This window comes from Apis cerana, linkage group LG3 (genome assembly GCF_029169275.1).
Source record: "Apis cerana isolate GH-2021 linkage group LG3, AcerK_1.0, whole genome shotgun sequence".
Classification (NCBI taxonomy): Eukaryota; Metazoa; Arthropoda; class Insecta; order Hymenoptera; family Apidae; genus Apis; species Apis cerana.
The window spans coordinates 11,885,943-11,912,500 of NC_083854.1; the positions used below are offsets into that span (position 1 = coordinate 11,885,943).

General features: G+C 43.2%; 1 protein-coding gene and 1 long non-coding RNA gene across 19 annotated transcripts in view; one reads left to right on the forward strand and one right to left on the reverse strand.

The window, feature by feature from the left end:
* The first annotated feature begins 1,438 nt into the window (after window positions 1-1,438).
* The window catches only part of LOC107994550 (protein tramtrack, beta isoform), a 48,779-nt gene continuing 23,659 nt past the window's right edge, over window positions 1,439-26,558 (forward strand). For 2 of the 18 annotated variants that reach the window (XM_062073058.1, XM_062073056.1), the window contains exons 1-4: window positions 1,439-4,149; window positions 15,920-16,312; window positions 16,397-17,120; window positions 17,330-17,389. In XM_062073058.1, coding sequence (XP_061929042.1) covers window positions 16,094-16,312; window positions 16,397-17,120; window positions 17,330-17,389 — 1,003 coding nt within the window. In that variant the 5' untranslated portion in view covers window positions 1,439-4,149; window positions 15,920-16,093. The other 16 variants (XM_062073066.1, XM_062073061.1, XM_062073053.1 and 13 more) reach the window with 16 other exon arrangements.
* Window positions 25,142-26,558, reverse strand: part of LOC133665834 (uncharacterized) — an 8,633-nt gene continuing 7,216 nt past the window's right edge. The window contains exon 2 of the long non-coding RNA XR_009829230.1: window positions 25,142-26,558. This exon is cut by the window's right edge and continues 6,938 nt beyond it. This is a non-coding gene — a long non-coding RNA (uncharacterized LOC133665834).

The following is a 26,558-nucleotide window of genomic DNA, read 5'->3' on the forward strand; positions in this document are numbered from 1 at the left end:
TTATTCGAACGCTGTTGTTACTCGCGATATTCGTTAATTAGGAATTAGGAATTAGGAATTTAGCGCACGTGGAACCGTGCCTGTGTCCATACTATATACCGCGGAATTGAAAATGTGGCCGAGAGAGCGGATCGAGAGAAGAAATCGAGAGCACATCCCTGATCTTAATTATAACATTGTGGCGATAGTGGTGGAAGGCGGAGAGAAGCGCGCAAGTGGGTTTTCGAGTATGAAAGGATCGTTGTGCCGTATACATCTAACGGGGAGCGGGCACGAGGCTTAAAGGCGAGGCAAGGGCTTGGCTCCGAGCTAAGAAGTCGGTTTGTCCGTCGAACGACGTTGCTAGCCGTTTCTCAACCCTTTCGTGGTTACGTCACGTTAAAAAAGCTATTTGGGGTCAACACCCCGCTGCAGCGACACGTGTAGTACTCCTCGACTCTGTCTCTCCTCGCGCCCTCCCCCCCTCCTCCTCCTCCCTCCACCCTCTTCTCCCCCGTCCTCTTTTCCCTGTGTATATGAAGGCAGCCGTCTTCTCTCTGCCTACTCCTCGCGGCACTGGACGCCATTGCTGCCGCTGCTGCCACCTCCTCCGATAGTACTCCCTTCTACTCGTCTTAGTTTCCACTGGATTTCTAAGTTCCCTAGATACCACTGCCTAGCCCGTATTCTAGCCGCGGATCGAGCAACGACGACGCAACGTTTCACCAGCGGCGAATCGTCGCCGGCTATCTTAGCCCGAGTCTCTGACGGTTCAAGGCTGTCGAAGATCGAGAGCCTTCGCACACGCCCGACACCCTGTTTATCCGTAAATTACACCACGGACGCGGTGCTGTTGGGTCGAAGATTTTTGTGAACGATAAAAAAAGAAAGGAGCGATAGCGAGAGATCGCCGCTCGTTTTACGACGAAAAAGGCAATATCCGCTCCGTAGATACGCTCCTGCGTATTATAAATTAAGGAAAAACCGTGATTCCGATGATAAGATAAGATATATCGGTCGCGGCGGTAGAGAAAAAGCAAGTTGCGCGATACGTAAGATACGTTGTCCCGAGAGATAAACGAAATCGATCGTAGATCTTAAAGGAGAAATTTATTTTCGATATATACGCGTCCTCCACCTCGTGGAGGAGTGCGACGAACGAGGAGCGGATACGATGGAGGCCGTGAGATTAGAATGGACTAATATGCAGCCCCGAGCGATACAGCCCTGGCCGTGGGCGCGCGAGCGAGTAGGAGAGCCAACAGAATTTCTCGAAACTCTACGCGTCGACGTAGTGAAACTAGCGCGCTAGTCTTGCTAGAACGAAACCAAGGACGCTAGAGGAACGGCAGAGAGACGAAGAAGAAGAAGAAGAAGAAGAAGAAGCAATAGCGGCAGCGGCAGCTACGGTGGCGTAGCTACTAGGATGGTGGTGAGAGTGGCGGCGGTAACGGTGGCGGCAACTAGCAGAGAAATCGAACGATCGTATAGCGGCGTCCACGGCGGTAGCGAGCAGAGTCGAATCATCGTGGCGGCGTCGTCGACGACGACAACGACGACAACGACGAAAACGGTGGCGGTGGCGGCGATGGCAGTGGCGGTGGTGGCGGCGGTGACGGCGGCGATAGCTCCCCTTTACCCCGACCCACGTTGTCTACGTGTATGTCTCTACCTCTTTACCCCGTCGCCGCTGGTACCGTCCCCGCCGTGCCTACCGCCCCCACCCCAGCTCCGCCACCGACAGACGATCCCTCCGTTCCCGCGTGCTCCGTTCTCCCCTGCCCGACTCTCAGACTCTCCGGAGCTTCCCCTTCCAGCGACTTTTTTTGTCCGTATACGCCTCGTCCATCGCGACAAGGCAGCTTCCAAGCCTTTTTATCAGTCGACCGAAAAGATCCGTGAGGATCCTTCCGCGGCAGCGCCCCGCGCATCGCTTCTAACCAACCCTCGTGCGTTGGATTACCTCGTGTGCACGCTTATATATATTTCTCGTTTCGACCAAGTACCAGCCGAATTTATTTTCGTTCACTCGACTTGGCGCGTCTCGCTTATTACGTTTAAAGGGAGTTTAAAGGTAAAAGCGCGGGAAAGCGATCAGTGACTCGAATCTTTTCGATCGTATCGTATCGATAAAGATAGTGAGCGCTAATAAGAGTTACCGATAATGAAGTCGTTCGTCCGACGTTGTTGCAATGGTGTAGTATACGCGTGTCGGGGTAAACGTGTCAAGGTGCCGTCAGCGTAGCGCAACGATTCCGGTGACGACACGCAACCAACCAACACACGTTGATTCAACGAGGAAATCGGACGAAGGTGCGTTTATTTCCATGGCAACGTGACGACGCACGGATTCTTGTCCACGGATTCGCACGACAAGCCTCGAGGAACGAAGCGGAAGCTGAACCAGCGACAAACAACTACCAGGATACGCAAATGTGGTTGGTACTCGTACATTTGCAGCTCGCAAGTTGAGAAACAGCCTCGTGGCGGAGAAGCGGTTGTCTCGCTCTATCTTACGCCGCTGCTTGGCGAGTCGGTACAGAAAAAAGTGCGCAGACGCAAATCGCGGTTGCGTGTGTAACTCGCAACGCGACTCCTCCACGGATATTTTAACACGTTCGTCAATTTCTTTTCGTCCTCTTGATACGTTCAACCCCCCCCCCCTCCCCGATTTCACCGACATATTTCTCTACTCGATTCGTTTCTCTAAAACGAAACTCAATCCTTGATTATGTATCTCCGTTCTTTAATTGTAGGGGGTGTATCGATATCTTTTATTAACGAATTTATTAACGAATGCGGATCGCAATAGCTCCGTATCATTCTTCGTTCCTTTTTCTCTTCTCTTTCTTTCGAATACGTAGAAATCGGTTGGATAACGAATAAAGAAAAAAACTAATAATAAAAGTAAATTGCAGAAAGGATTTATATATATGTATATATATATACATATATATATATACACGATATACGTATATCGCGTCACGAGTCGGTAACGTAATCCATATGGCTCTATTTTAAAAACTTGAACAGAAACTCGGTGCCCCTTTAACCCGCATTTTCCTTTATCAAAATAATATGAGAAGCGATAAGCGACTGTCGCAACCGCTGGAACCGCACATGACGTCGTCAATGGGTAACAAGTTTGCGAGTAGTTGCACGAGCTCGTGGTGACTTTGCCAGAACGAGTGCGCAGTAACGCGATGTAAGAAGTAGCTAGGAGGTAGAGAGGGAGAGGGTGTGTTCGAGAAAGAAACCCGAGGAACGAGGGCGTATAAGCAAGGGGAGGTGGCAGGTTTAAGGAAAGGTAGAGAGAAGGAGAAGTTGGTCACAACCGTGAGAACAAAGGGGCGAAAATAAGTGCCCTTTTTGGAGGGTGATCGAGGGTGAGGAGCAAGAAAGAGGAAGACGAATCGGGGGAATGCGTTTGTGTAGGTTTCGAAGGAGATAAAAAGAGTGGATGACTGTTAGGAGGAAAGAGAAAGAAGTCAGGCGATTCGTTCCTTGCGGGTTAAGGAAAGAGTGGGAGAATCGGAGCGAGAGAGAGAGAAAGAGCGAGAGCGATAAGAGAGGAAAACAGATAGAGAGAAAGAGAAACTACAAAAGTGTGAGCGCGAGAGAGGGAGAAACGAGAAGGACGAAACGCGCAGGATGGCGCGAGGGAGTAGAGGGTGTTGGGGAGTGAGGGAAGGAAGGAGTGCGTGACGAGGAGGGTGAGAAGGTGGGGGGGATATAAAGAGAGGGTGAAGGGTGTAGTGGGGACTATTGGGTAGGTGGCGGTGGTAGGATTGCGGGAGGTTGTGCGCGGCTCGACTTCGGTGGTTCGGTTGAACGAGGGCGCGCAAACGGGCGGGTGTCGCGAGCGTTGCAAAGCGGTGAAGGGTACCACGAACGGAAAGCACGGTCGTGGCGCTAGGCGGGCGTAGGCGAGGTTCCGTGACGGCCGTTCGGTGGCGCAGCAGGAATTCCCAGCACGGCAGGCACCGGGTTGGTCAGCTACGTGGTGTTCGTGCGCCTCTCTCTCTATCGGTGTGTATATGCGCGATTTGCCCCGAGTCCGCGCCTCGACTTGATGACATGGCGTCCTAGCGCTGCACGGGCCAAGTCGCACGTCCTCGGTGGAGAGGCTCTCACCCCGTCGTCGAATCAACTGCATCCCAGGATGCCAAGGTAAGTCGACGTGGTGCCAATAGTGTCAATTTTCCGACGTACCGTGTATTAAATAGAATCGAGCTGTTCCGGAACTCGGGTGTCATCGGGAAAAACCGGGCGGTGTCGATAAGCTGAAAAATGTACCGTGCGCTTCGAGCTCGTTTCGTCAAACCAGGTAGGGTCGTTGCCATCGTGCTTACCCTACGAATCAATATTACTAGTGCGGAGAAGAGGACGCCTCTTTCTCTCTCATACTTTCTCAACGCTTTCTCCCTCTTTATTTGTGCACCTATCTTTCACCTTTCGCTCTCTTGCTCTATTCTTCCCTCGTTTCTTTAGTTTCATTATTCGTGTCGTGTGATCGTCGTCATTGTTATTGTCGTCGTCGTCGTCGTCGTCGCCGTTGTCGTCGTCGTCGTCGTCGTCGTCGTCGTCGTCGTCGTCATCGTCGTCATCGTCGTCGTTGTCCTCGTTGTCATCATCGTCGTACTAGTTGCTGCTGTGTGTGGTGTAAATTCGAATCAAGAATATTTGCCAGTGCTTCGTATGTTTATACGCTCATAATTGTGTATGTGTGCGTTCTTTGTGCGTGTGTGTTCGCACGCCATAGTGCGATATTGTGTTTGTATGTGTGCGCGTGTATGTATGTGTGTACATGTGTGTGTATATATATATATGTATATGTAGAAAGGGTTAACACAATAAGAGTAACAGAAAAAGGAAATGTTCTCGGGGTAAAAAGAGAGAGGTTAGTTTCACAGTTTCTTGGAAAAACATGGAAAAAAAAAATGAAGCACGCATAAGGAGGAGGATACTACGTGGCTTATCGACACATCGACGACAGCGTGCCTCTCGACGTGGATTTTCGCTCGGCGAGAGAGGGTTGCGTAAATCTTCCCTCCCTCCTCCTTCCCTCGTCTCTTGGAATCACTCTGTCTTCCTCGTGTATTTCGTCTCTCTCGCTCTTTTCCCCCTCTCTATCTTTTTCTCTCTTGAACGTGTGTCGCGGTCGGGTATGGCGCTGCCCATAGGCGCCGATACGCCCCGGGGTGTCGAGGCTGACTCGACTCGAGTCGAGTCGTTCGTTCGTTCGTTCGTCCATCCGCCGACCATCCTCCCCCTTGTTGTGTTCATTGAGCCGCTTGTTCCCCAGTATGCCTCTGCAGTTGCTTCCCTCGTGAGGGAGCGTCATTGTTACTGTCGATCGTGTTCATTTCCTCTTCGTGATTTTCCCCTGTCTATATTGTATTTTCTTATTTGGCTAATATAGCCTTCGACTTACATTACGATCTTTACCTCGTACCATAACAGGTGAGTTGTATACACATACCTTACTTGTCTCTGTAAACGCGCGAGATCGGATCAGTGCCACAGCCTCAAGTTGAAGCACGTGTCAGAACGTGCCTTTCGGTCGGCAGTGTCACCACGCGCTCGTTAATTAATCTCTTCGTTTCTATATTGTAGTGGAAAATTATGTAACTTGTGCTACATCGGGGTGGATAAAAAAATAGAAAGGAATAAGAAAACGGTGCTTGGTTGTGCAAAATGTTTGTAATCGATAAAAGAAGGTCTTGTGATTGAGTAAGTTTGTGGATGAAAGTGGAGTAGATGGTGACATACACATATTTCAGGGTATTACAGGTGCGTTGTATATAATTGTGATACATTTATAACGTGCATATCGTTCCACTTTTAATTTTACAATTTGTTTCCATGTATTTTTATCGCTTTTGTGGAGAGTTGTACGAAAAATCATAAAAATACGTAACGAGATCTGTTTTTAAAAGTAGAATATATTTTCGTATTTTTAAATTTATAGGTGATTTAATATTTTTTTTAACTGTTTATATGTGATTTGAACTCTTTTATATCTTCTAAAAATAATTTTATTTTTCAATAATTTTTAATTTCGCAGATATTTTTATTAAAATCTTTGAATTCCTTGTATATCGTGTAAGAATTCAAAGTGCACATTTACCGTTAGTCGACGAACCAAGTTATCTCGAACAGGGATTCGTTGTTATCTTTGAGATATAGACATACTTGAACAAAGATTGTACCTAGCTTATAAAATTATGTTGTATAATTTTTTTATAGATTTTTTTCTAATATATATATAGAATTCATAAATCTTTCTTATAATATGAATTTTCTTGTAATAAATTAATAATCTAAATTCTTGTAAAAAAATCTTTTAATAGCTTATAACGATCTTTAGATACACATGAAAAAGTTTGAAAAAAATACGTTCATCCATCTACCTCCCGCCAAGTGAAATAATCTAACAACCACGTGGTTGGACACGTGGTGTATTTACTGCTGTATATTTCTCCATTTTGAATAGTTTCTTATCTGTTGATACATGTGTTACGTTAACCATGAAGTTTTCTTTTTATATAATTTGTTAAAAAAACTTTTTCTTTTCTCAAAAATTATCGCAAAGTTATATCACTTCACAACATATATCTATTTATACTGTTCGTGTGTTCTTTAAAAACGATATATTTATCTAGATGAAAAATTATATTGTACATTGATCATATGTTATTTAGAAAGTGATAATCAATTTATTTCAAAGAATTAACGAAATTAATAAATTTTTTCAAAAATATTTATTATCGTAACGTTGTACGGAAAAATTACATTGTGAATCACGGAAACATTTCAAAAGAAATAATATAACCTGCACATAAGCGACAAGTGTCCGTTTGTGCACTGAAGCTCGACATATTCATACCCACGTGTTTCGATGAGAACTTACACAGAACTTCCTGCGGGTTCCTGATTAAAGTAGCGTGACGATTTTATCATGGTACCCGCGAAGGGTTGAAGCATCGATTATAGTGGTAATGGTGGTCGTATGCACGATATAGAAAGGGTTCTAGTAAATAGCTGCATATATATATATATAGGAACGATCTTTTGTGATGTTAATAATTTGGTAATTTATTAGTGTGACAAGTATCATTTGTTAACTTGTGATGAATAGATGAAAGTGATATAATTTGGCCTTCTTTTATTCAAACTTCCCGCGTAGCTAGATGTTAGTCGATAATATAGATTTCTACTATTACAATTCATTATATACATTGAAAGGTTAAGTCAATATATATTTATTCATAAGAAAGAGTTTAAGTGAGAAATTTTTTAATAATTTGAAAATTATCTTCTAATATTTAATTAGAAAAAAAAAAAGATTGGATTTTCGCACTTAATTTTAATCGAGCAAAAAATTTTTAAGGCGTGATACAACTTGTTAATTTCTATTTATGATTGGTTAGAATACGTCGAAATAAAATCTTCTAGAAAAGTATGTGTTCACGTTATATTTTATATTTTTAAAATTATCGATAATTTTAAAGATTTCTTTCATTGAAATAGTAGAAGTTGCCAATTTCTATTTTATGGTTAAAAATTATATACGATCTGTGTGCGCATGCGCATTCGTGTAACGGTGATGACTGTGCAACGTGCTGCCTCTCCCTGTACTCCCCAACCGTTGTTCCTTTTATTACGTGTGTGGATTACGACTGCGTGGTCGTCAGGATATATCCATTACAAGAATGTCGGACTCTGACAGTAGTTTGCACTTTTGCCAACTCGTTGCAGTTTTGATTTTCATGCAGATAATAGTGTGACACATTCGTAGTTTCGTTAATTGCTCAAGGATCCTAAATCTTTCTGGAGAACAATGGCGACGTTATTTTTCAGGGACATTAGGATAATGTATTTTAAACGAGCTGTTTTTATTCTGTTCTTCGTCTAATCGACAAAGAGAGACAAATGGTAGTAAACATTTAAAAAAAAAATAGGTACAAAGAGTTCAGTTCTATGTGTTTATCATTTTAACCTGATGACATCATTTTTGCTACACGATTTACTCAAATAGTGATGAATAATACTTCACCCTTTGCATATACCATTGTTCCTCGTTATATGACACGTTATTTATAAGGGGTCGATTACTCGACGATGCTCTGCAATAACAGATTCCGAGGGTAATGTTTGGATGGATTTATTTTCTCCTCATTCTTTTGTTTGAATCTTTTTTATCCTTGGAATGATTCACCGGGGATGGTGTGTCAACAACAGGCCTGTCCGTGTCTAAACTGGACGTTGGAGAGTAGGAATCGAATATACCTACACCTGTTTTCATAACACCATGCAACTATATCGCGAAATGGGTGTTCAGCTTCGCGCCCTAGTTACACCTGTGTCTAGTATCGTGGTGGTACGTAATACGTTTGCACGACACTGTACGTCAACCGAGGTTGCCACGTTTCTTGTGACTGCTTACTTGAAAAACTGAGGTCGCAACTGAATAACGAGTTACCAGCGAATTATTAGTCAATCCTTTAACACTGCCACTATCGATCTAATCAAACGATTTTCTTCTTTCTCACGATAATTCAGTTTCCATCGATAACTATGCTTGCGCATTAACCAATGTTATCTACATTTAAATAGTCTTATTAAAATGGAAAAAAAAAAAAAAAAAAAGTAAAATTCAATGAATTGTAAATCAATAGTAATTGAAGTTATTAGTTATAATGATTTGCAACTATAATTGCTATAATATTAATTACAATTTATTAATAGCATCGTTACGATACAATGATATTCGTGGCATTGATATATTTAAAAATGGTAATTGTTATCGCTAAAACCAGAGAAGGTCACACTTCTTTATACCGCGAAATATTATCCGAAATGGAGTGAATTTTTTATCGGAACTGGGGAAAAAAGAATTTAGTGAAAACAGAGGGGTGATCGCCGCAGCAATGCGCATCGAGGGGCGATCGTGTTTAACGAAGGGTCGGCAACGGTGCATAGATTTAATCGCTCTATGGGAACGGAACGTTGCGTAGGAAATCGCTGAAAAGCTATACAGTGCACTACAGGGTCGAATATATATATATTCCAAAAAAAAATAAATAAATAAATAAAAAAAAGGATGAAAAAAAGAAACACGCGTTTCATTAGCATACAATATTCATTAGAGGGAAGTTAAAAACGGATAAACCAAAGAAATCATAGTTAATATCATAGCGTTTGCGTCAACGTTTGATTCGTCGTGGTTTTTCTAAGTATCTTCGTCATTCTCTATTATCGGTCGTAATTTTTTTTTCCTTCAATTTTTTTTCCATCGTCAAGTGTCTCGTTATTTAGCTTCGTATCGTGATATTTTCTTACTTTTTATTCGCAAAGATTTTTAAGCGTGCGAAGGACGATGTTTAGGAAAGTTTTGAGAATCGAGAACGTTCGACTGTGAAAAAATGTAGGGTGGACGCCAATGCGCGCAGCGAGGTCGGCCGTCGTCGTTGTCGGCGGAAGGGTGGTGGTCGTGAGGGCGAGGAGCGTCAGAGAGGGGTAGGTACGAGGTTGAGGAGGTGTAGGAGGGCGCGATGGCGGGTAGGAGGGGTAGGGTGCAGGCTAACAGAAAGAAAGATGGCCGACCAGTCTGTGAGTGCATGCGTGAGTGCGTGAGAGTGGCTCAGACTTGTCTGTGTACGTTCGATCCGTGCCTGTGGTGGTCACATGTCTGAGAGGGGCAAAAGAGCAAGCTCTTCAGAGATGAGATTCAACGTCTCGGAATCCTGTGACGATGGAGCGTACGATATTCTTTTAGGGTTGACGATGTTTTTCGACTCGTTGAAAAAACGTTTAACAATCGTTAATTTCAATATTGTCCATTTCGTAATTTCTACACGGAGACAATCTCTTCTACGATTATCAACAATTTTAAATTTTATATCGAACTCGTTCGTGCAACATTTCGAATCAAGCTGATAATATTTCTTTTTACTTTTTCTCTATCGTGTAAATAAAATCGCATTGCACATTGAACAATTTTGAATTTATTTATGCATATTTCACGCATTGTACATTGCATTTATATAGTCTATATGTATGCATATAAAACCATTAATTATTTTCGCTACGTGCAAGGCAAATCTCTCCGAATATGCAATAAAACTAGTGACTTTCCATTCCCTCGAAGTGAAACAAACCCGAAAACGAGGTGTATGCGGTGTCAGCTCGCTGGGCGATTGAACGAACGAATCAGAAATGTTTGCGAGTATTTCTCCACGAAGGCTCTAAAATGTGGGACACGTTCTTCGGTAGCCAATCCCTCTTCCCCTTTGCCGCAAAATTCTCCGTTAACTTCGTACCTGGTGCTTCCACTACAACCTAACGGAATGAGCTGTACCTGTGCCTCGATGCCGACAAACTATCACGCGTGTACGCGTGCCTCATGCACACGCGCGCGCGCGCGAGCACACAACTATGTGTGCTCGGGAATGTGTGAACTGTGAGCGCGTTCATCGTTCCAAGCACATCCTGGCACTCCCCCAGTAAGAGGAGGTGCGACAAGGGACAGATATCCGAGTGTGTGCACGGCTTGCCTCACTCGATTCGATACACTCCCGAATTATATCACACCACCGCTTGAGGAAAATTTCGCTCGTCAGAAAGGTTACCCTAAATCGCTCTCTCTAGCTTCCCTCTCTGTCGGTCGAACAGCCGCGCCGGGACTCTCGATTCGCTTCGAGCGTTTATTTCGTCGCTACAGATATTGATTATTGTAAGCCCAACCTAGTCGCTCACTCTATTTTTCTTTCTCTCTTTCTTCCTTCCTTCCTTCCTTCCCCCTCTCCATCCTATCGACGCCCGAAGGGATGTTGCCAACTAACGTTCCGCCGATTTCTTTTCTCCTTCTTTTCTTCCTCGTTCGAATTCCGAATCGCACTTCCCTCCGTCAAACGGAACTCTGAACCCTTTTTGCACCTCGACTCCATTCCTTTTATCCGTTTATCTAGCCATTTCGTCTCTCGGTTGCACACTCGGCCGGCTTCGACCTCGATCCACCGTTAAAATTCGGTCGATCGATGAAGCAACCCTTATTCTAGACCGACTAAACGCCTCCGGATGTTCCTATTTGCTCCCTTTTTCCTCTCCATCTTCCCTCCCCCTTCCCTATATATATATATATTTTCCATATATTTCTTCATGCCCCGTTTCTTTCTCAGAGTCACTGTTATCACGCTCGAGAATATGACAAAATTCCAAATGTAAAATCACGTTCACGATTGGAACTTGGCAGAAATATCTAGCATTGGCGAGGACGGCCCTCGGGAATCGGTTCGAAGTGATGGAGAAAGAGAGGGGAGAGGGAGGGAGGAGGGTAGGGGGGGTAGGGGCATTATTACGGTCGTGCTTGATTTCGCGTGCGGCCGAGAAAAACGGAAAAATATTCGCCAGCGTGACGACGTTGCACGGCGTGACCAGCCCGTAGATTCTTTGCGAAGAAACGATTTTGTCGACTGACACGTACATCCTTGAGCGATGACTCAGCGGAATGTTCTTCTCTATCGATACGTATCTCTCGGTTGATTCGCGGCAAGAATAATCCTAGGATAAAAACTATCGTCTTTAAACGCTATTAATGGATCCCAGAATGCCTAGTAAAGAACACAACTACTAACTCTGGCTTAGACGTGCATGCAACGTGCGAGTACGTATACCCGTATCCTCTATACGCGGAAGCGTCGAAACAGTAAAAGGTAGGAGGCACAGGCCGGCCAACAAGGGGAGGGCACATAAGCAGAGGAACAAACGGAGAAAGAGCGACGGGGGCAGGGTGGAGAGAGAAAGAAGGGAAGAGAGAGAGAGAGAGAGAGAGAGCGCGCGTGAGTGAGAATGGTATATAGGGAAGAGAGAGAGACAGTCCGAGAAACCGAGCGAGACAGGGAGGACGAGCGAGGATTTCAGGCTCTCGAAACGCAGCGGTATTTGCCGCGCTTTGTCGTTCGTTTTGTACCTCGGCGTGACTCTGCCGCTGGTGCTGATTACGCAATGCGTGGCCATGAGAGGAGCGAGTCGCGTACACTCACGTACGAACGCATACATGTATCCTCGCTTTAAGGACGTGTGCGCGTCACAAACGCGAGAATGTAGCGCAGCCGTATGCGTGACACGCATACGAACACGCTGCAGCCACGCACGTGCGTGAGCAACAGGCAGTGCGTGCACGAGTGTACGTGTTTCGTATTTACACATACGCGCGCGTAGATTCGATTAGTCGCTACCGGTTACGCTAGTGTTGGTGCGCGTGCTAGGTTGCGCACGCGCGCGTAGATCGGCAACGTGTGTACAACGCAACATCTCGCGGTGTCATCGATGGATGGCCCACATCTTGTACTGTTTACAACACAAATTACGACGAGGCACGCGTGCCGTGAAGTGTTCCGTGCCCGCAACGAGCTCTCGAATCCTTCTTGTCCTCTCTCTCTCTCTCTCTCTCTCTCTCTCTCTATTCGTAACGAAATATACACAGACGGATTGTTTCCACCGTTGCGACGGTCGTTCCGAGGATACTCTTCCCTATTCATCGCGGAGACTCGTTCGTTTTCGGGGTCAACCGAAACGTTGGAAGGAGACGAAATCAACGTCTCGTTTCCTAGGACGTACTCGGTGGGTAAACGTGTGCGTATTCGTGTGTACCAACCGTGTAGCGACGCGATACAAGTACGCAAGTGTTTTTGTCCGCATAGTTATGTACGGGTTTGTAGTTATGTACGATGAATATACATAGGCGTGTAACCTAGGAACAATAGGGTCGGTTACGACGATGACGTCGGACGAAATAAGAATTCGAAGCGGTGACGATGTCGATAATGATGGTGGTGACCGTGATGGTTAAGGGAATATAACGGAACGAAGTTCGTATCGCGGTGACAGAGTGCGCTCTTTCCATCTTTCCTCCGCTCTTCGCTGGTAATTTATTATTGTGCAACATTTGGTCGATTTGTAATCGTCGTCGTCGTCGTCGAACGTGTTATCTATCGAATGAAAATGTTTCAATGGTATAGAGAGACAAAACTATATTCGCGTCGTAGAGTCTCTTTGTCGTGCAACTCGATTCGATAGAGAGAAGTCGTAAATATCGTTTAATCGAGTTTTATCGTCCGCGTGTAGCACGATCGCACGCGTGATCGAACGAATGGTGTACGTTGGTGATCGTTGGATCCCCAACGATTCGCTTTCGTGCTTCCTATTCAACGAATTTCTCGATTTCCCGTTATTAGAGCGAAACACACGTTCGTTAATCGACGTTAGGGACCGCTCTTCCACACGTTAGAACATCATGATACCGCCTTTAATGAGAAGAATGATACGGGAGGATAGGAAGTAATTAACGGCTTAATTATACCGCGAAGAGTGTTCATCGCTAAAGCTTAAATAGAGACACGAGAGCGTATTTTCCACAGCCGGCCGTTGTTGATAACCTGAATAGCGTTTTCGAGAATCGACGATGACGTTTCGATTGCCAATTTAGAAAGAAAGAGACCACTTTTATATTTCGTTTCGTTAACGCGACGAGCCTGTTGTGTATAGAAGCGTCAGGTTTTTTCGTGTTCGCTCGAAAACTGGTCGAACACGATCCGATCCGTGTGTCTGCGCGACTAAACAAATATAACTAAGAGAGGTGGTTCGATGCTGGTTGTATGTGCACCTTTCGAGGAACGCAATTGTGTACACTGTCACGGTCTTCATTTGCGTTCAATCCCCTCTCGTCTCGTTTCCTTCTTCGATCGACTTTCATGCACGGTTCATTGAATAGCTAGAAGTTTGCTAATCTTTCGTGTTCCGCGGCGATATCTATATATATATTTCGTCTCGATCGAAACTATCGATCGAAAATATTCCTCGAGTTATTACCAAACAGATTATTAATAATATCTACGGAAGAATTAACTTACTACAGCTGATTCAATAATAATTTTTGACGTAATCACGTTAGATAATTCTTCGACAGAGTAAACACGACAGAGCATTACTTCGTACAACTTCTCGACAAATTTCTCGATTTCTCTTTCCGTGTAAACTCTATCTCTAACGCGGTTGAAACCATCCTCGTCATTACGGGTCAAAATTTGTTTTGGAATAGACGTTCGGTGATTACAACGTCCTTTTACCGCGGTCTCTCCTCGTTTTTTTCCTTTTCCCCCTTTTTTTCCTTTTTTCCTTTCCTCCCCCCCTCCCGCGTTTACCGCGTATGACGCAATCGTTACACGAAACCGACTCTTTCCCCCCCTGTTTTCGGTTTTTAACGACGAAACAGGAGAAGGTGTGTGCGGGAAAAGGGTGGAAGGACGCGGGGAGATCGATAAATACCATCGTGATTTTCATGGCTGCGTCGATCGCGCCGCGACTTGCACTTTTCTACGGCCGGTTTAATAAAACGGCCGGGAGTTTGCACGATTTCGTTACGTAATCCATTTATCGGGAAGTCGAGGTTGAGTCGAGTCGATGTCGAAAGACGAAGGGAGGCGACTGCGTATCGAAACTCGCGCGGCACGACGTTTCACAAATCTTCGATCGCGATCGTTCTCCGTGCATCGCATCGCTGTGCGACCATGCTGCACCATGATGACGTGCCATTCACCGTGAAAACCATTCATTCAAGGTATTAACAAGGTCGTGCAAGGTTGTGCATCGGTATCCCGCGTATTTATACCGAATATACGAGAATATGCAACGAGCACACGTACACCGTGTGCACGCGCGCGCGCGCTGTACCTACATGGCGCGGCGCGTGTGTAGGAACGTGCACGCGCGCACGTGTACACTCGCATATCGAGATTTGCGCGCGAAAGCAACGGAACCCGGTATCGATCCGAATGCGTAGAAAATACTATTGATTCTCGGCCGACCCGTCGACCTCTTCTCCGCGTTGTATAGTTGCGAGAACCGGAGGAGGCGGAGGCAGGATCCTCTCTCTTTTCCTCTCTCCGCCTTTTCCCGAATTTCGCCTCCATCCAAGAATTTTTAAATAACGCGATCCTCCACGATCTCTCGATATTTTCATCTCATATTTTCGTCGTAGGGAATTTTCAACAGGGATAGAAAAAAAAAGCGCAGGAACGATTTTATTCCGTCTGCGTTCTCTTTTTTTTCCCCCCCTCTCCTCTTTTCTTGCCAATATCGATCCCAATATCGAAGCTCGTAGAAATAACGTAATACGGTCCCGATAAGCGATATTTGTTCGATCGGTCGGCCCGTTTCTCTGGATCGTGGGCGAGTCTCGATTCGGTACCCGTTTTCAACCGTGTTACCAACGGTCGGTTTCCGATCGCGCGCATCGAACCAGCCGCCCCTCGAGCCGACCGAGGAGAGCCGTTTCTGTCGCATCTTTGCGGTCTCGTCGAAACAAACGTTGCGTACGTGACCGTGATTGGCCCGGCGAAGGGGTGAGGGGAGAATTACATAAAAGGCACGAAGCAAGCGAGTCGCCTATTCGCCCGGCCTACGTCCTCCAGGGTCGTACACCCACGTTCATGCTTCTTGCGTATCGTCTCGCGAGCTTATATGGACGATTATGTATTCAAGCGTTATCCTATGTACGATAGAGTGTACATATGTATATATGTTTGTGTATACGTTTGGAGGAGTTTTTAAGAAATTTTCCATGCAAGAATTCTCTCGGGACATCGGAGTTCTGTCGTTCCCGCGCGCGTTCGGACGGATTAGTAATTTGTACAGTGATTCACGTATTTAACGTGAATCATTTTTTCTAGAAAAACGTGTACCGCTTAAACGAATTTTTAAAATTGCTATACATATTGCCTTGGAGAAAAATCTTTTCTGCGATATACAGCGCGCAAGAGAGAAGGAAAATTCGCCGACATCCGATTCTCGATAAATCGAAGCAAATCGATTACATATATGTATACACGGGAGCTGGTTTATTTTTCCTAATTTTCTCTTGTTGTTGTTCGCGCAGATCACGAGAAGGAAGGATATGATAAATTGTGGCCGATGAGGAAAAGAGCACGAGCACGAGCACGAGCAGGAGCACGAGCAAGAAGAGCAGCAAGCGGCTTCGTCGGGGAAGGCGAGAAGAGGCGACGACGAGGCGGCACCGGGAATACCGATAAAAAGATCAACACTAGATCTGATGTTAGCGGACATTAACGGTAACTTGGCGGATCTGAGAAGCGAAGCGATGGCGTCGCAGAGGTTTTGTCTGCGTTGGAACAATCATCAAAGTAATCTACTCTCCGTTTTCGACCAACTGCTCCATGACGAGTCGTTCGTCGACGTCACGCTGGCCGTCGAGGGCCAGCTGCTCAGGGCACACAAGATGGTGCTGTCGGCGTGCAGCCCCTACTTTCAGGTAACCGTGGCGACGACCCCTCCGAGAAACGGTAGCGGCAGGATCCTCAGAGCGAGTCAACCCTTCCCGCCCTCCTTTTTCCAGGCCCTTTTCGTCGGCCACCCCGACAAGCATCCGATAGTCATCCTGAAAGACGTCCCCTACGTGGACATGCGGAGCCTGCTGGACTTCATGTACCGGGGGGAGGTGAGCGTGGACCAGGACAGGCTGACCGCCTTCCTGAGAGTGGCGGAGTCGCTGAGGATAAAGGGCCTGACCGAGGTGAACGAGGACAAGTGCGACTTGCCCAGTATTACCTCCTCGTTGCTCGGCAATCAGAACGCGGTGCCCCCGCCGCCGCCGAACCTGCACAGAATCAACCAAATCGGGCCCCACCACCACGTGTCCCAGAAGAGGATGCACCACATGTCGAGCCACCCGCTGCTCGGCTCGGCCCTGTCCGCGCCCAAGAGGAAGAGGGGGAGGCCGAGGAAGCTGAGCGGCTCCTCCGACACGCCGATAAGCGAGCTCTCGGCCCAGGAGCTGCACTCGGGGGCGGACCTCGTGCAGGGCTCGCCCGAGATGATGGAAATGAAGATGAGTATCGACTTTCAGGCGGAGGGAGCCGGCAACGCCGGCAGGAGTTCAGCGGGCAGCGCGGCCGCCAGCAACGCCGCCAACTCGTCGGCCGCCGCCAACCTCCCCGCCTCCTCCTCCTTGCCCTCCGCGCGAAAGGACGAGCCAACGGAAAATGGCACCGACACGCCCGAGTCGCTGACGCCGCGCGTGAAACGGGAGCCCGAGCCGACGCCCAGCACCTCTGCCCAAGGTAGAAACCCTCTTCTCTTCTTCCGCTCCACGCACCTCGCCGATGGAAACGAGTCCCGCGTCCCGAGACTTCTTTTCACCGGCGAGCCCGCCGTCCTCTCGTTCCGGGGGAGGACGGTACTTTGCGCGACCTCTCTCGCTCCTAGCCCTTACCAATCTCTCTCGCCACCACCTCTGATCGAATCTTTCTTCTTCTGTATTGTTGAGTAGCCTCCGACGAGACGTTCGCGCGGCCGCACAGTAGACAAGGGAGCGAAGGTTTCAAGCAAGGTAAGGAATATCATTATCGGCTTACACGATTAACGCGCCGCAGTTTCTTTCCTAAGAACAATCGAGTCGTGCTTTTTATCTTTCTACTTCGTGATTCTCGAGAAACAAAGAAAGAAAGAGAGGGGAGTTTTAATGATATTCGCGATTGAGATTCTTCCTCCAATTTTGCTTGAATTTTGAATGATAATAATAATAATTCGTGTATATCATATATATCGATTTTTTGAAACGTTTACTATTTTTTATCGTTGTGCGTTTAGATATTCGGAGCAACTATCGATAAGAGTATCGTTGATCGAGCGATGTGATATTTTTTTTTTTTATAATCCAGATAGAGGAACGTGTTTTCCATACGATTATTCGATTATTCGAAATGTGCGAACAATTTTTCATCAGAGTTAACGTTCGTCGTCGATCTTTTCCCCCGTTTAAACGCCTTCCTTTTAACGCGACATTGTGTATCTTTTTAATTCTTTAACATCATATATCACCGCATGTTTACCTATCGCTCGTTTCTTTGCAGATCCGAGAACAATATATATATTGAAAATGAATAAAAGAAAAATAAAAAAAAAAAAAAAGATACTACAAAAATACTGCTTTACGAATGTGCTAATGAATTTAATTTTTCAGAATTTTCAACCGTTAATTTTACACCTTGCTCGTCGTTGCGCGACTGCGAATTAATTGCGAGCGCAGTATCGCAGCAATATTTCCGGGGAGGTTATTTCCGATCGTAGACACTCAAGTACACTGAAACAGAAAAAAGAAAAAAGAAAAAAAAAAAATGTCGAAACTCGAGCCGATGAATTTGTTGACGAATTCGTTATTCGTTAAGATGTTAACTCGAGGATATCGCCCGAGTTAGCATCCTTACATGAAATTAAGGTCAACAAATTTCGCAGAGAGTATTGAAAAAAAAAAAAAAAAAAAAAAACATATGTGCTATTTGTGTTTGGGAGCAGGTGAATAGGCTCCCAAGAAGCTCATACGTATCACGGGTTTCTAAAAAAAAAAAAAAAGTCGGCCTGTTAGAAGTACCAAAAAAAAAAGAAAAAAAAAGTACTAATAAGAATAATAGTGTAACCGTTTCCTTTTTTTCGTGCAATCTGAAACGAATTTTTTCGGCGCTGTTGTTCAAGCCGTGTAGGCGAAACACGTATCCGAGACACGATGCGCACCGTGTTTCACGGGCTTTAGAAAACGAGACCTCTACTTGAGTCACGCGTGTTGACCTGTGACAACTCGAAATAGAAAACAAAAAAAAAAAAAAAAAATATGTCAGAAAATATGTATATATATGCATACACGTATATACATATATTTACAAAAAAAAAAAAAAGAAACAGAGTGTACGAGAGAGAAAGGAAGCCGTCGTCTCGTTGAGCCCATACAGGCGTTCGTGTATATGCTCCTCTGAAACGACGAGACGTTCGAGCGGGAAAAATATTAAAAAAAAAAAAAAAAAAAGTGCAAAAAAAAAACAAACACACAAGATATATATATATTTTCCCTTTTGAATGCTGTAGCCTCCAAAAAATCTAACCTACCACCCACCGATTGTCGTTAAGGGATATATGTATTTATATATATACATATAAAATATACATACCCATTTGTAATTTACGCTCGGCCAATGCGCAGCGCCTCGTTCCTTCTTCTTATTATACGCTCGTTCTCCACACTCGTCTCTCTAAACTTACATAAATATATATATGTATATAAATATATATTTGTATATATATATATATATATATTTATATTTCTATTTACCGTCTATTTACTTTCACTTACCCCTTTCGATCCTACTTTATACATGTTACGTATATGCGTATATACACGAAGTCGTATATGTACCAATATATATATATATATATATATGTGTGTGTATATATATATATGTATATAAAAGTATAAATATGTGCGTGTTCTCGTATATGTATATGTATTTTAACAACAACAACAATAATAACAATAATAATATATCCCCGCACGAATGAGAAACGCTTCGCTGCCATTGGCCACTTGGTAAAAGGAGGGGGTGGAGCCAGCTTTTAGCGGTGCTTACTTTTTTTTCTTGATTTTTATTTAAAACGCTGGTTTACTTTTTTTTTTTTTCACGTTCGTTCATTCACGTTTGTAAGGAAATTTGGATGAAAACGCAAACAATTTACCATGCGTTTTACGCCGGAGTGACAGACCGCGGTGAAATGGATGTAACAATTTCGCCCGATTTGCGAGCTTAGAGATGGGAGAAAGAAGGAGAGAGAAAACGAAGCGTGCGTAATTTTTTTAAAAAAAAAAAAAAAAAAAACGGACAACGAACGTCGGCAGGTTATCGCTTCCGCCTTCTCTTGCGTTCTTCTCGTTGCCTGCTTGATTTTTGTCACGACGAAGGAGGAGGAGGAGGAGGAGATGCAAAAGAAAAAAAAGAAAAAAAAAAGAAGTAAGAAAAAAGAAAGAACACACACACACACACGCACACGCGGAGAATAAAAGACGAGGGAAATCCGAGGGAGAACCGAGAAACCGAGGGGGAAAGGAGAAAATTGAGAAAGGAGAAAGGAAAGTGGAAAAGAAAAGTGGAGAAAATGGAGAGAACCATGGATGGAATACGATACGATAGAACGGGAAGAAAGAGAGAGAAAGAGAGAGTGAGAGAGAGAAAGAGAGAGATACGAATTATAAGCGAAGATAGAGCGAAAGATAGAGAGAAAGAGAGAGAGAGAGAGAGAAACTGCACAGAGAAAGATCGATAGAGTGAAAGAGAGAAAGCGAGAGAGAGAGAGATCAATGAGAGAAAAAAGAAGAAATGGTATCGAGAGAGAGAGAGAGAAAGAGAGAAAAGAGAGAGAGAGAGAGAGAAAGAAATGAGAAAGAAAAAAGAAAAAGACAATAATTTTATTAACGTACGCACGCACGCGCGCGCGTGACAAAGTGCTTCGAAGATGTCGAACATGATGATCGTTCGGTAGTGACCGTGAAACGTGTTGCTTTGTTCTCTTTGCGCAGGTGAGTTGAGATTATCTGAGTCACCATTCGATCTCTGAGAGATTACCTTTGCGCGGGGGAAGCGAGGGAACTAGGGGAGGCCAGCCGCTCGAAAAATATATATATAAAAAAAAATATATATATATATATACGTGACATAACGTATATATCGAACATAAAAGTTTTAAAAAAAAAAAAAAAAAAAAAAAGTAAAATAAAATATATATATATATATGTATATATATAAAACGAAACCGTTCCGAAAAATACCACAGAATCTATATATATATATAATATAAATATATAAATATAAGAGGAAAAAAAAAAAAAATATCGGATGTAAAAGAATCTGATGTGTATATATATATAAATAAAGCGAAGCCGAAAGCGGATTATAATAACAAAGTATAACGTATAATTAATAATTACATCGAAGAAGAGAAAAATCGTTTTGCTTCTTCTCGAGCGTCCTCGATCTCGATGGATCGTCGATACCCATAGAGAATGGATAATATAATTGCGGTTATATTTACGGTTCAGACTGACGGGACGCACGGACGATTAAAGATATATTTTATATATATAAATATATAAAGGGGAGGGGGTGGTTTCTTACTTTTTTTTTTTTTTTTTTCTTCTTCTTCAATATGCGAACAAATTGTTCAATTACTCGTCTAACCGTTCCTCTCTTGCTTGAATGGTCGTGTGCCTGTATGTGTGCCTGCGTATACACGTGTATCTGTACATTAGCATACCTTTGGATGGTAGCCGAATAGACACGAGAGCGAGTCCAGGTGAACGAGATGGAGAGAAAAAAAGGACGAGTTAAATGGTGCGAGACTGCGAGCGAGAGAGAGAGAGAGAGAGAGCGTGGGCGCGTGTTGCGAACGTTTGAGCGCGTGTACGGTGCATATCCATTTGGAAGAAAGGAAGAAAGGAAGGAAGAAAGAAAGAGAGAGGCATCGTTGAGTCGCTGAAATGCTGTTCGTGGTACGGCGAAACGAGACCGTAACGGTCCTCTTCGCAGCCAGCCGTACGGGATCGAGGCAAAGCCGCGATCAAGCAGCGAGCAAAGTAGCGAAAGCGTGCGTGAGAGCGAAAGAAAGAATCTGAAGAGGGAATGACGACGAACACAGAGGGGCGGGGACGCACACGGAAAAGCGGGTGCGGCATAAAACACTTAACATGGGACAGAGTTGACGGACAGCCGGTTCGAACACGGTGACTCTTTTTTGCTGGCTCTACCCTTCCTCTTGCTTCCCCCCACAAATATAGAAATACGTATTATTATAATATAGTATATCAGTACATTATTTAATACACGATTATATATACATTACTATATATAATAATTTTGCCTGATGCATACTTAAGTTTGAATATATATATATATGTATATATGTATATGTATATGTATATATATGTATTATAATTAACATAGTTAAGATAAGTGTTGCACATACGATAAATGGAAGGCGTGGAGAGCTGTTTAAGGGAGAGAGATTTGTTCGTTTCAGACTCGGAGGAGACGTCGAGTGGCGGTGGCTCCCAGTCACCGACTCACATTCGCATCAACTTCGAGCGTTGCTTTCGCAAGGAGTACAGCGCTTCGTCGCTTCAAGGGAAGACGCAGTCGTCGTCGTCGGCTGCCACCGCGTCGATGGAGGACTCGCAACAATACTCCGACTCCGAGTCGGAGCAAAAGGTGTCGAAAGAGAATTTGAGCAGTGCCATATTTAATCTGGTCGCCGGCGAGTCGGAGATCAGCCAGAGCGACTTCGAGGGATCGTTCAAGGTGGAGAACGAGAGAACGGAAGGCTCTGTACGGGACTTCTGCGTGAAAGAGGGCGACGTGTACCGGTGCACCGTATGCCATCGTACCTACACACACATCAGCAATTTCTGCCGGCACTACGTCACCTCACACAAGCCTAACGTCAAGTACTATCCGTGTCCGGTTTGTTTTAAGGAATTCACGCGGAAAGATAACATGGTCGCCCACGTTAAAATCATACACAGCCTTAAGCCGCACATGAGTCTTAGCAGCAGTGGCAGCGGTAGCATGGGCCAGCAACGGTAGACCGCTCTTCCCGCGCGCAGCAACACCGCAACCCTTCTCAGCCTACGTTCCCTGGCTCTTTCCCTTCGCTTTCTGCCTCTCGAGAAATAATATAATGCAATTTACCGACGACGCTTCTCCTACCGCTCCTGGAGCCGTTGCTCGCATCGTTGTCGCGTGCAATCGTCGATAAAGCGTCGAGCATGAATCGTTGATCGATTTCTCCGTCGTGGCGAGAGCCGGGGAACGTTGCGCGAGCAAGTGGCAGAGCGGAGAGTACCGCCGAGCGCTGAGAAAAGCTCAAGGAAGATGCGAGTCGCGTATACCGGACGAACCCATGGCTGTAAATAAATTTAAAGAAAAGAAAAAGTACGAGAAGAAAAGTTGCAACGTTTCGAACGAACGAAAAGAGAACGAGTAGTAATCGCGTTGATGAGACGTAAAGATTTTGGGGATAAAATTATCGTAGAGACGAGACGAGGGAAAAGGATTATCCCGTTGATGGATATGATGAATCATTGTTAAGATAGTTGTACATTTCTTCATTTTTATACACTTGACGAACGTTCGATAAGCGAGAAATACAGGGCATAACGAAAAAAGTTGAATCCGAAAAAATAATTATACGTATAAATAATATATATATAAATATATATATATATATATCGTTGTTCCATGACCGAATGGAGAAGTATATTAATCGTGGACCATGTATTGCGTCTGTTGCAGCTCAAAACAATTTTCTCCATTTCGAGTGGATCAGCAACAGGAAATAAAATGAATTTTTTAAATCGAGGAATATACATGATATTAAATGTAGCAGCTAGTGAAATCAAATTGCAAATCGAATACAGAGTACCTCCTATTCCCTATATATATATATATATAAAATGATATATATATATATATGTATATATCAATATGTAATACTGCTAGTTTTCTCTCGATTCGTTCGAAAATTGTGGCTCTTTCGGACGAAACCGGCTGGGTCTGTGTGTACTCTCATCCTGTTTCGTGAACCGAAAGCTCCCTTTCTCCGAAGAAGAAGAATACATTTTTTTTTCGTGCGCGTAACACGCAACGGGCATTAAGTTACAAACGAAACGAGCTTTACCGCGTTCCTTCCCTTTAAGGGAGTCGCGGATGTTATACAAATGAAAAGAAAAAGAAAAAAAAGAAAAAGAAAAAAAAAGTAAGAAAGAAAGAAAGAAAGAATATTGCGCGTACAAAGAGTTTATATATATATATATATAAATATATATATATGTGTATATATATATATGTATATATGTATATATATATATATATATATGTATGATTGAACCGGTGTACTCGTTTAGTCGTCTCAACTAGTAGTTCTGCGACGACGGGGTCGATCAAAGAAGAAAGACGAAGAAAGGAAGGAAGAAAAAAAAGAAAAAAGTAATAAGCAAAGCAATCGCAGAAGGAACGTGAGTCCAAATCAACAAAGAAAATATATTTACTATTGTGTGACTATTATATTACGGAGAGAATCAAACGTGTCGCATGTAGCATCGGAGAAAATATGCATACATATAACGTTTATTACGAAGTATATATATATATATATATAAAAAAAAGAAAAAAAAAGAAAAAGAAAAAAAAACGGCGGTACATGCACACACAATATAAATAAGGGAACCACGTAGACTGAGTAAATGCAATATATATGTACGATGACCGTTCGCCATGTTGTTGAGCCGTTGAGCCGTGTGTTGTCGAGCTGTCGAGCCTGATTCGAAGTTATATAGTAGCGTAATAGAGGGAGCCAAGGTGGAGATAAGTCCGCGGTTAGGCCAATGGAAAGAGATGGAAATAGTTAAATGGGGAAATTAATGGAACGGGACATGCAATTCTTGAAAGACTGCAGAGGGACGGTTTTAACGACACCAAATACAAGATAGTACTGACATTGGATAGACTGAAGGCACTTTAGTAGTAACTTAACGCCATATCGTACTGTACCGTACTCTATTGAACAAAACAAAACAAAAAAAAAAAAAAAAACAAAAAAAGGGAAGGAAGGAAGGAAGGAAGGAAAGGAAGAAAGAAACAAGGAAAAATAAGATATAAGAATAATTTGTGCTTAGCCAGTACAACTGGACCACAGTTTTACTGCTATATATTCTATATATTCTGTATATTATATATATTATATTAGAGAAAGCATGAATATTTTATCGTTACCCGCAATAATGAGTAACAATACGTTCGTTTATTTCTTGTTTCAACTATAGGAACGAATCGTGGATGTTTAAATCTATTCTAATGTAATTATTGTTCCGAGGGAAGCAAAAGTATACGTTTATTGGAACGATTATATTATAAATTTGTTACGTGAATTGATAATCAATGAAAATCGTGTTACGATCTAGTAGATTCTCTTTTTTGTAAATATTTAAATTCTAAATAACGTAGGGCAAGGATGTGTTCGTGTCCAGGGTCATAGAAATAATCGTTGTTAAAAATATATCCTTGTCCTACTTGTTACCGAGTTTTTTACGCAGTCTATCTGATACATCGTTTTCAATGAATTCAATCGTTCAGAGAGATCATGCTAAAAAGAAAAAAAGGAGGAGGGGGAAGAGGAGGAAATAAAAAAAGAAGAAGAAGAAAAAGAAAAGAAGAAGAAGAAGAAGAAGAAAGAAAGAAAGAAAGAAAGAAAATTGATATATAGTTCATTTTCATTTTAATTTTTTTTTTTTTCTCCTCGAAGACTATTATTATTACAGCGTATATACACGCGCCAATATACAGTCGAGTCGATTATCGATTATACTGTTCAAAAGGGATACGGCTACAGTGATGGTATATAGGCTTAGTCGTGAGAGACAGCACTAAAATACGATTGTAGCTTACTATATTTTGCACTTTACACTTTGTCGAATCCTCTCTAGTCGGATCTTCGTTCATAGATCGAGTTGTTATTGTATCATGAACGGAACAATGATGAATTCGGAGAGGAAGCGAAAACGATTTATATACAAATTTTTTCACTAGTTGGGCATAGACATTTAGACGACTAGAGGCTATATAATATATAATTATAATTATAAATATTATTATTATTACTGCTACTATTAATTAATTGATTAATTAATAATCGTAAAACGGAGACCTTCGTTGTTATTTTTAAATGCGTGGGACTGTTTCCAAGGAGATGGAACAGACGGAGGAAAAAGAAAAAGGAGAAGGAAGAAAAAAAATGGAAGGAAAAAGAGGATAGATAGAGAGAGAGAGAGAGAAGGGGACACGTGACCCCGTTTACGATCTTTCCTCGTGTCCCCACGACAAATTGCCCACGATTGACCAGTGTTGTTCGTTCGTTGTTCAAGAGGATATCTAGCGTTGCAAAGAAATAAAATGAAAAATTTTTAGCTGTAAGGAAGATATAATCGGGGGAAATCGATCGCGTGCGAGATCGCATTATTCCCCTCCGGACGCGACAATTTCCGCGTACTTTTAGGAAGATAGAGAGAATTATAATTATTTAGTTAGGCAGGCAGCAATGATTTTAGAGGAGTAGGTAAAAGTAAAAATGGTAAAATTAAAAAAAATATAATAAGAAACGATGATGGGGAGGGAAGGAAATCTATAAAGGGGGAAAAAAAAAAAAAAATATATATATATACACACGGATGTTTCGATGATTTCTTCGGATCGTAATGGACCGTGCCGTTGACTCGCGAATCGATTATACACATACTCTCAGGTCAATTATCTTCAAAATTTTTAAACTCTTTATGGACCAAAGAGTATCCACCGACCGGAGTTTCGGAATTCGGTGGATTATTTTCGGCGGGGGGGGAGGAAAAATTAGTGTGCGTGTATATGTATATGTATGTATATATATATATATATATATTTTTTTGCTTTTTTGTTTGTTTGTTGTTTTTTTTTTTTTTTGACACGAAGAAAAAAAAGAAAGAAAATTATTGAACCAATGGGAGAGCGGTCGAAGGCCGGTCTTTATTTCTTTTTTTTTTTTCTTCTTTGGGGAAAATTTTATTGTTATTGTGTTCGTTTGCGATGGGTTTGAACGCAAAGCCCGTCCAAAAAAAAAAAAAAAATCTTGAGAGAAAAGAAGGGGATTATCGA